Consider the following 10,586-nt stretch of genomic DNA (forward strand, 5'->3'; position numbering starts at 1 on the left):
AGAGGGGTGAGATTGGTAGGGGGAGAATGGTGGAATGGAGAAAGGGAAGGAAGGAGGGGTTGTTTGAGAGGGGGGGAGGTGAGGGGGTGCAGGGGATGAGGAAGCGGAAGTTGAAGTGGAGGGAGGGGCGAGGACGCAGGGCCTCACGATTGGAGAAAAAGCTTACTTAGGCGTCGCTAAAGACGCAGATCGGCTTAACCACGCCATGAATGGCCGAGGGGGCGCCTCCCTCAGATTCCCGCCCCAACCGACACCCCTCCCACACCTCTAAAACGCCTCCCCCTTTACAGACCGCCTCTGTAAGCATTTATACTTATTACCCTAATTACATCACATCTCCCTCAATTCATTCATATGTAATTTGCCTTCTATGTACAGACTGTTCAGTATTCGTCCATGCTGTCTTAAAGGAGACCCTCACCATGCCCGTCCATGCTGTCCTAAAGGAGGCCCTGATCACCCCGTCTTCCTCTCTTCATCATGCTGCGCTCTGCAGCTGCAGAGCAGAGTGAAGCAAGCACTGTACAGTAGACATTCCCTTGATCCACCACCCCCTCTCCGCCCACTTACCGAGTCTTCTTCATTTTGATCACCCACCCTTTGCCCTCCATACCGCACCGAGTGTATTGGATATCGCTAACGCTCATCCTTTCTACGATCTTCCGCTACGTTCCTTTCCTTACAGCTCTGTCCGATATCGCTACTACATATACTGTGCACATCCCTCTCCACCTATCTCCTGGCCAGGGGGCACTCCCTTTTACCACAAAGTGAACGGTACTGTACAGTACTACCCAACCCCTTTCCCCCTCTTTCCCCCTCTTTCCCCCTCTTTCCCCCTCTTTCCCCCTCCGTTCCTCCCTTCCCGTTCCTCCCTTCCCGTTCCTCCCTTCCCCTTCCTCCCTTCCCCTTCCTCACTTCCCCTTCCTCCCTTCCCCTTCCTCCCTCCCTCTCTTCCTCCTTCCTCTCCTCCAATGTCCCTCGTTTCCCTCCTCCCCACTGCTTGCCCCCGCTGCATTCTCAGGCTTCAAAACATCCGCACACCCCCCTCCTACACCCGCCCCATCCGTCCCACTCCCCCGTGCTCCCTCTGCCTGGGCATCTTGCAAGATCCGGCTCTCACCGCGCTTATCACTGCCCTCCGCCCGCATCTCTCTGCCCTCCGCCACGACCGTCGCTTCAAAATCAATGCCTCGCTGCCCATATCCGCTTCCCTCCTGCGCGACCGCGCCGCCCGCCACGTCCTCCATCACGCCAACCTACACCCGGCCTCCCCGACGGACCCCCACAACGTCTCCCTCCGCGAGGCCGTCAAGTGGGCCGTCTGCGCCCGCGTCCACGACGCCTTCGGCATGCGCTACCACCCAGACGCCCAGCTCTTCGTTGACCTCTCCTTCTCGCATACGCCCTCCAACTCTGATGCCGCCTTCGTCCACACTGACCCCGCCAATCCCCACAAGCGCCGCAGACTCCAGAACGACGTTTCCGCCACGGCCGTCGTGCGTGCCGCCGCGGCCATGACCGACCAGCAGTTTGTCGAAACCATGGGTCCGCGCTTCTTCCCGCCCCCGCCGATTGAGCAGCCCGCGGAGGTCGCCGTGTCGGTATACGTCGCGCCCGTCTTGTTTGCGGGGAGGTACAATAAGCTCTCGCGCGTCGTGTCGCAGACCCCATGGTTTGTCGATGCGCCGCCCGCCGCATCTGGCCTTGCCGCCATCGCGCGGGCGAACGAGGGGAAGGTCACGGACCAGTACGGGCGCCGCAAGCGCACAGAACTCAGCGTGGAAGACGCGGCGACGGCAGGGATTCGCGAAGTGCTTAACCCGGACAAGGCTACGTTCACAGCGGGCGGTCGCGAGGATGTCGACGTACGCATGCTAGGGAAGGGAAGGCCGTTTGTGGTTGAGGTAATTAATCCAAAGATCGTGCCGGCGCTCATTGAGGAAGAGATGGTGGAAAGGATGCGGGCGTTAGCGGCGTCAGTGAGCTCGTCGGTTGTTATTCGCGATTTTCGGATGGTGTCGAAGGAGTACTTCGCGCAGATGCGCTCGTTTGAGATGGAGAAGAAAAAGTGTTATAGGTGCGTTGTGTGGACGAGACGGGAAGTTGGCAGCGAGGAGTTGAAGGATAAGCTGGAGGTCCAGGGGGGGTTTATGCTCAGACAGAAGACGCCGTTGCGCGTGCTGCATCGCAGGACGCAGGCGGTGAGGGAGAGGTGCATCTTTGAGGCGCGCTTGACTCGGGTCGTGTCGCCCAATTTTTTTGTCATGGACGTGGTGGCAGCGGCAGGGACTTACATAAAGGAATTTGTACACGGCGATCACGGAAGGACGTTGCCCAACGTGGCGCAGCTGCTCGACTGCGATGCCGATATTGTGCAGCTTGACGTGACAGATATTTACACGGACAGCGAAAAGAGGTGACGTTTGGAAGACGGTAGAGCAAGCAAGATTTATTCGCGTGAGTGCAGACTATATGTGCATGGCAACATATGCTGCAACATATAGTGGCATATCTTTTTGTAACATTTGGACAAGATGGTCGGCGTTCATGAATCCCTTCCCAAGCCATTGGAGCGAGGATATCCATTCTCATTCTCCGCCTGCTTTGCTGAACCGCACGTGTCGTGACAGTCACAGCCACAAAACTCCTTCGCTCGACGTGGTCGATAAGTTGCCGTGGCTGTAGCTGTCTCCTTTACGGTAACGGCGTCGAGCAAAGGGAGCTTGGGAAAGAGCCGTTCGTACAACCACCGAGCGATAAACTCAGCCGTGGGGCTATCGGTGTCGAGGGAATCGTTGAGATGTTGATGATCCAAATGTTTTTGCAAGACAGGCTTCACGGCCGCAGATATGTGCGTGAAATCACAGAGCATATTGGTCCCTGGGCCGCGCTTTTGGAGCGAAGACCCGGAAAGCTCAAGGGAAACCGAGTAGCTGTGTCCGTGCAAGCGTGCACATTTGCCGTCATGGTGGGCAAGCGTGTGTGAGGCTTCAAAGGTAAAGGTTTTTTCGAGTATGTACATAGTGCATGTGTTGAAGCGGCAGCGATGAGGTTGAGTTAGTCGCGGCAGTTGCAGGTGAGACAAAAGGGGAAGAGAGCGTTCGTGTCTTTGACTGTCCGACACCTAGGCAAGCGCCGGCGCGACAACCGCGCAGCGCCCCCGAGCTCGTTGCATGCGGCGACCTCAGATGTTGAGAGGAAAGCCAACGAAGAAAGGCACTGTTCTCATTTGCGGAAGCTAATAATTAACGGAAAAGTAGATTTTCAGAAATATCGACTCACCACCAGTTAACTCCGAAACGGTTCTCATCTCCGCCGCCACAGCAAGCGACTCATATGATCGAGCTCGCGAGCTGCCCTGTGTGCCCCTCTTTAGGGTGTGCCTTTGCATAGCATTTCGTCACATGGTGGTGCCTCAGTCTCAGCCATTCATGTTTTCCAGCGCCAGTAATAAACTGCGCCATTGGCGCATCTGGAACAACATGCAACATGAGCTCTTACAGTCTGTATTTGTGTGTTACAAGTGTTTGCTACATGTCGTTTACTAACCTCTCCACCTTCATACCTGGGCGGTTTCACCTTCCACTTTCCCCATTGTACAACATCTCGAGTGCGAATCTAAAGTTGAAAAGGTTGTGGCAGGGAGCTAGCTAAGGTGCAGATGAGAATGTGCGATGCCGCTCAAACAGAATCGCATGGACATGAGAACCCCAGAGAGTAACACTGTCGAGCACCCGTCGCCTTGTAGTAAGCACAACCCCATTTGCATTCTCCTTTTCCATACTTGGTTTCTTTCTACGAAAGTAGAAAGAAACCAGCCACTGACGAAGAATAGAGCACTTTGAAGTATGACTTTCCCAGAGACGAGTGCTATGACAAAGAACAACCTCACAAAATCCGTGGTGTCTGTCTAGTCTGTAATACAATCAGTAACCTCCAAATGGGACTCTCCAAGAGTTGCTCACTCTTCTATGGAGTCCAAAAACTCTCTAGTGGAGGAATACATAACCTAAGTGTACTTGGAAAGAAGTTCTGGGAAACACCATGAGGCCCTCAGAGGGCCATCAATTCCTTTTGCCCTCAGGCTAAGGGCAAAAAGAATTGATGGCTTCTGAACTTTTAAGAATCTCGCAGTTTTTACGGATGACCAGCGCCCTTTGTAGTCGTGATGTACAGGGAAAAAATAATCTAAGTTGAATCGTCAAGTACTATTAGGACCCATCACAGGTGATGAGAGTGCCCTTGAAATCATCTCCGCTTTTATTTGACAGTCAATGGTACTGTAGTGAAAGATCTATACTTTCACAAAATATGAGCAAACGACACTTCTCTGTGATACAAAACACAGGACTTAGACCTTCCCAAAGCATAAAGACGACAGCGCATCCCTTCGTAATCTTTATTCTTTCTTAGGTTAAGCTGGGTTTGGTTGAACTGCGTGCTTGGTATTTTTAATTTTGGTAGCGGGTAAAGCACGTATTGTTATACTACTATTGTCTACGTAGGAATGCCTAGTTTCTCCTCAACAAATTTTATCAGCCTGAAGATGCACCTGCGCCTCTCCACAATGCGATTGTTGTGGAGAAGGATCTTGTACAACATTACAAACTGTAGCAGAAGGGTTTCAAGGATATCAACAATGTTGCCCCCCCCCCTCTTGAATTTTTGTGCAGGAGGGCATCTATTAACATCGTAACATTCTTCTGTTACACCCACCCCTGGAAAAAAGCGATGACCGCTGTTTAGGTATGTGAGTTAGACCTCTCGCTGTAGCGGCGCATGTCTGAGGTTAGGCCTGGGGGATGCACAGATGCTTAACAAGGAAAACGGGTCTCGATATTCCTCCGCGAACACGAAGAACGGTTTGCTATTCTTATGAAGTGCTACTTAGCTGCTCCATTTGTTCCGACCTGTCTATTCCTCTGCATCCTGAGCTATGAGGTTAGTTTCAAAAACGAGATTATGAATTAAGTGATGTCAACCAAGGAAAACAGGAAATAACGCCTCACTAGGGTCAAGAGCATTTGCGTCGAGGGCAGCCAAGTATACCTCTCTTTTTTGGCTTACTTCTTCCCCTCATCGTATTTCGACAAAAGACAGTTCTCTGCTATTCTGAAAGCCTCGTCGTATGCGGCATTATCCTCATCCGCCGTCGTGTCCACGTACCTTCCGAAGAAGTCATCACGTCCTGAAGGATTGAAGAGAGGCGTTTTCTGGACGGTATCCATGTATATTGCTGCTTCTTCTGTCTCGACGCGAGAAGCGCTCATCGACATTCTTTTGATGACTTTTTCTCGGCCCTCACGTGTTAAGCCTGCACTACAGTAGCGAGCACTCGCATGAAAGATTACCTTCGCATGGTGGAAGGAATCAGCTCAATTTGCACGTTTGCCGTTGCAGAATAACCATAAAACGCCTTATGTAATGCATTTCCCCACATCGAATGTACCAAAGCTACGTCAGAGAATACCTACGTCGCAGTGATAAGAAATCGTAGAAACTATACTTTCTGCGATTTCTTATGCGTTTCTCTTATGCGTTTCTCTTATGCGTTTCTCTTTCGCTTCATGGTATACCACGAAGCGACTTTCCGAGTGTCTACTGCAGTCTACTGTCTAAACGACCAGCAGTTTCCTACTACGGGGCGAGCGGGGGAGGCGCGGCATGTGCTTTTACGGTAGTGCCGAAAGGCGGGTGGGGGCAGGGGCGGTGTTCGCGTCCGCGGAGGGGGCGGCGGTGCGCGTGCACGTCAACCGTGTGCTCTTTTCCTTCTACCGCACGCACCAACCCAGTCCGCCAACGCCGACATGCGGCGGGGCGTCGAGCCCCGAGCGCGCCGGTGGCGGGGGGGGAAGGGGGCGCCTCCGGCGCGCTACTTGTTGACGAGTTCCTCCAGCGCGCTCTGCTCGCCTAGCTTGGAGTGGAGCAGCACACCGCCCTGCACGAGCACGGCGACGGCGGAGCTGGCGATGGCGACGGTCGAACGCCTCGGCTTGTGCCCGGCCTCCTTCCACGTGCCGCGCACGCGATTGTGCACGTGCAGCACGAGGAACAGCGCGTCCTGGAACAGCGCGGCCGACAGGTTGGTGCGCGTCGGCACCGCCAGCACCGACTTGAGCCCCGACGCCGTGCACGCCACGCCCAGCGACTGCGCCACTACCGATACCGACTTCGTCCCGCCCGGCAGCTGCCCCGGCCGCTTGTCCCCCAGCAGCAGCGAGACCCCCGCCGCCGGCACCAGCAGCAGCGGCGCCCCCAGCAGGATCGACAGCGTGCCGGACGCACGCAGCACGTTGCGCACGCTCAGGATAGACGAAAATCTCATTTTTGGTGCGCGGGGGAGGGGGAGCGGGAGGTTGCGGTTTTGGTTGAGGTGCTGTCGAGATGAATAGGGCGGGAAGTTAGGCTGCGGGGGTGGGGGGCGGGGGGTGATGTTGTATGGTTCTGCCGTTTATGTACCGTTTTGGAGGGCGCTCAAATAGTCATAGTCAAAGGTTGGGTATGCGACGCAGCTTGACAGGACGGATAGGATGTGCGTTCTGGAGCATTGTGTTACAAGGGGAGGGAGACTAGGGAAAGAGGAAAGCAATGCAGTCGTTAGTGCGAGAAAGGACGCGTCGATCCTTTCATCGTTTAAAAATTGCATTGGTTAACGGTTGGAGAACGCGAACGAGTGACGGAAACGGTACTACCTCAAAATTGAGTGTTCCCGCCTGTGCGATGTGGTTGTTAGCGCTGTCACAGTTGAATAGTCAAAGGGTCAAGATAGCACGGTGCCCAACCCCGCAGATTCGAACCTCGTATACGGTGCCCGCGCTTACAACATCCTGCAAGCTCCTCTCTTCCCCGCTCTTCCCCTCCCTTCCCCACCCGTTCTTGGTCCCCATTCAATCTCCGCCAAATATCTATCTCGCCACGCTCCCGCTCCGCTCGTTGCAGATCCCTCACCCCAACTCGTCCAGATCCACGCCGGCCACATCCCCGACCCCACATATACCTTCGCTTTAAAAGTCGCGCAACAAAATCATCAACATTACACTTCTCAACCGTCACAAATATTCACTGTGCTCCTTCCTTCGTGGCCATCCGTCTTCAGAAACGGCCTCGCCATAGAAATATACATTACCAGCCAACGCCTTTGGGGAGGTCTGGTACGCGATATGCTCAAAGATGTTGGAGAGAATGTGCCTCTCTCTCTCCAACGCGACCATGAGCGTCATATACACATCGTTACACCTACAAACTACAGAAAGTAGCACTGCCGCAGTCCCCGTACGCTAGCAACTCCGATGAAAAGCCATCGTACCCACGTCAAAATTACCGTCGGTTCACTTAATCTTCGGCATCATACTGGATACCAGTAAGGCAACGAATAATGACTCACGCATACCGCAACGGTGGGGAAACCCTGACGAATAATACCACGCTGACTCCACAACGACCTGTTGGTGAAGGGGACGACGTTATCCATTTCCCAAGAACACACTACTTGTACGTCCGCTTTTTCGAAGTGCCGCGATTTGTGCCAGGAGCAATGCGCAACGGCTGCATCTGTTGCGGCAGACGAAGCCTGCAAAGCAACTGTTGCAGCAAACTGCCTGCGTCCCAAGCCTTCATATCGCGACCCACAGAGCCAGTCAGTCTTCTTAGGCACATGCCCTTTCGACATGAGCTATCCTTGCCGCTTTGTCTTGTCCGACGCGATTTGTCCTCTTCCCTAAGCTTGCTGAAAGCTTCCCTCATGCGCCTGTCTTGCTTGCTAAAGAAAATTTCCTTTTAGACAGAGCGCATGCTGTCGCACGATGGCAAGGAAGTTCTTCATGTCTCGAGGCCAACTCTTGGTTCGCACAATATAAATGGATTACAATAGAGTTCTCACCCTTCCTTTTTGCATCTTTCTATCCATAAAATGCGTTGGGCCCGAATACGTGGATGTCATTGCTTCAAAGAATACCAGAGCTGCAAATCACAAATGGCGAGGGAGAAGACGAGGGGCGAGATCGAGATATAGATAACGGACACGACAATTGCCGATTAATGTACTCCATTTATCCATCGCCCCTCAGAGGCAGTTTGCGACACAGAAACAGTCCTCCAGTCAAACAGAATTGTTGGACAAGACAATTTAGAACACTAGCGTCGAAACGCTCACAGCTATGAATTGTTCTCGATCGTCACGGTTTTCATCGGGTTTCAGCAGTTGAGAATGAAATCGTTACGATTACCCGTTTTCATTCATTAGTCTCGTGTGGTTAAGGTAAGGATGCCAACGTTAGACGTCGCAGACCATTCATAGGATTCTATCCACTACTCGCGACTTCCACTGATCGCGACCTTGGGACATGTACTCTAATCGCACGTCGGCATGCGGGTCATGGCAATTGCGGGGGGAAATAAAGAATTAGCCATGGCCTTTGACGTCATAAACCTCTTACAGGATGCCAATGTACACGGTACACAAATTTCATGAAGCCGCCGAGATCTTGAATAGGAAAGCAGATGTCACGCTCGAGTGTCTATCGGACTGTTAATACTCATGTGAGGACAAAAGTTGCTCTATTATTTCTAGACAACGAAACGCGGTTTCAAATCTATGTGAAGCAACTAGAAGGCCATCATCACAGGGAAGGCCATCATCACAGGGAAAGCACTTGCTCGTCGATTGTAGCGAAAACCAACTAGTTGATGTACATAAAGGTCTTCATAAGAAATATCGGCTTAAAGTAAGCATTTTCTTCAAGCAAATTTTACACCAGCAGCATAGAGACATTGCGTAGAGTGCTTTCTATTCGGTGACAGACCGCACAGACAGCCTGTCCAGGACAGTATGAATTTCTCACCACACGATTTCATGGCGAAAATAGGAGTTTGGGAAATAGCACATGTATATTTCAAGAGGGGGGGTCGGTCCGGGTGTTGTTGTTTTTCTGTCCCTCTTGTCGCGGGGTGTCGCGGCGCGCCCCTTTCTCTTATAGAGGGGCCGCCAGCATCTTCCACTTCCCAGGACCGCCGCCCTTCAAAGGGAGATTGTCCACGTGTACACCTGGCGTACACATAGACCAATAAAATCATCTTTTGAAGGCTTTGGTCCTGGGGCCACTCTTGGGTACTGTACCCTGTACAGTACCCCAAATCTCCCCCACACGACCCCCTCCCCAGCCGCCACCCGGGCAGGGGCAACATATATACTGACCGCTGCTGCTCCTGGTGATCGGCTTGAGAGAGGGAACCGGCGCTCGACCTTGACGATCCCATTTGACACAATTTAGTGTCACCATCGACACCAATCCCCCAATCGCTCCACGTATACACGTGTACAGCTCATCATCACTGTAAGCTATCACTTCTATCACTAACCTACCCACCTTCTCTACTTTTCACACAACTAACTTCGGTGTTCCTGCGTTTTTTTGAAGAACCTGTCAACGCGTCAGGTTCTGATTGCCTCCAGTCTAAGAGATTGCTGATTGCTTGTGTGGCGGACTCAGGTGAGTTTTAATCCTCGGGTCTGCCCCTTGCAAGAAAGCTGATCTGACGAGGATGGCGAAAACCAAGCAGACGGCGCGCCGCAGTACTGGCGGCAAGGCGCCCCGTAAACATATTGCGTCGAAGGCGGCGAGAGTATCCGTTGAAGATCACAACGCTCGTGAGAGGATAATGTGGCTATTGTCGCAAAGAACGGACGTAATGAAGGTGTCGAAGAATGAAAAAGCTTCGCCTCGTTTTCCGTACCATGTTTGGGTCGGACCGAATCTGACAAGGTATGACTTGGATTTGACGGAAATGCCCCGCCTTTTCGGTCGACATGTGGTCATCCACGTAAGTGGGAGAGGAAAGCACGGGGTCTCGGTGATGAGTTTTCCCGAGTCGGGCTGACTGAATCGATTGACGATAAGCGTGCTTATGATCACGTGGAGGATGATGCTTGGAATATTGAGTCTATCTGCTATGATAGACTCGCAAATAAGTACGTCGCCATCGACGCATGGGATAAGTCGAAGCACCCCATTCTGCTGTATACCGTACAAGTCTGTGGTGGGAACAAATCTTCGGGCCACCAGATCCAGAACGACAAGTTCTACACGAACGGCAGAGACCGTGTGTCAGCTTACCTTCTCATTGATGAGTGGTGCCAGAAGTATCCAGGGCGCTGGTTGGCAATGTCCACTTCCGGTGCCCGCTCAGAGAGCTCTTTGGCGTCTTCTTTCCATATCCACAACCTTAGTGCTACTCCCTATCAAGATCGAACTGATCTATGCATCCCAGCTGCCGTTTGCAACTCGTTGTGTGTTCTCGGCGCGCGACAGCTCGCAGATTCGTATTGGGAGCACTTCAAGGAGAATGCGAAGTCGTTCGTGCAGCAGGGGAGTCTTCCACGACGTATTCGTGGTCTGAGAGATGCCAACAAGCATCTCAAACGAGAGGAAGTAGTTCTCGAGCACATCTTCGGATCGGTCCCAACGATAGGCAAACTTCTTGATGTCGAGTCGGGAGTGTTTGTTGTCACGCTTGAGGGGAGTTCAAACAAGTTGCATACGGTGTGCGTATCTTCAAAGGATCACATCATATTGGATTGTATGGAA

General features: G+C 52.6%; 2 protein-coding genes; both read left to right on the forward strand.

The window, feature by feature from the left end:
* The first annotated feature begins 974 nt into the window (after positions 1–974).
* On the forward strand, positions 975–3,477 carry CHC_T00005989001 (hypothetical protein). XM_005717591.1 is given in 2 exon segments: positions 975–2,423; positions 2,424–3,477. 1 exon segment carries the CDS (start codon positions 975–977, stop codon positions 2,421–2,423), a length of 1,449 nt encoding a protein of 482 aa, XP_005717648.1. The 3' UTR covers positions 2,424–3,477.
* Positions 3,478–9,543: 6,066 nt separating this feature from the next.
* On the forward strand, positions 9,544–9,879 carry CHC_T00005990001 (hypothetical protein). The gene has a single exon (XM_005717592.1). It carries the CDS (start codon positions 9,544–9,546, stop codon positions 9,877–9,879), a length of 336 nt encoding a protein of 111 aa, XP_005717649.1.
* Positions 9,880–10,586: the final 707 nt, after the last annotated feature.

The sequence above is a fragment of the Chondrus crispus genome, genomic scaffold (genome assembly GCF_000350225.1).
Source record: "Chondrus crispus Stackhouse genomic scaffold, scaffold_331, whole genome shotgun sequence".
NCBI classification, from domain to species: domain Eukaryota; phylum Rhodophyta; class Florideophyceae; order Gigartinales; family Gigartinaceae; genus Chondrus; species Chondrus crispus.

Excerpts from the sequence above, each read along its gene's own strand:
- CHC_T00005990001 (XM_005717592.1), top strand. The coding sequence starts at position 9,544 with ATGGCGAAAACCAAGCAGACGGCGCGCCGCAGTACTGGCGGCAAGGCG.
- CHC_T00005989001 (XM_005717591.1), top strand. The coding sequence starts at position 975 with ATGTCCCTCGTTTCCCTCCTCCCCACTGCTTGCCCCCGCTGCATTCTC.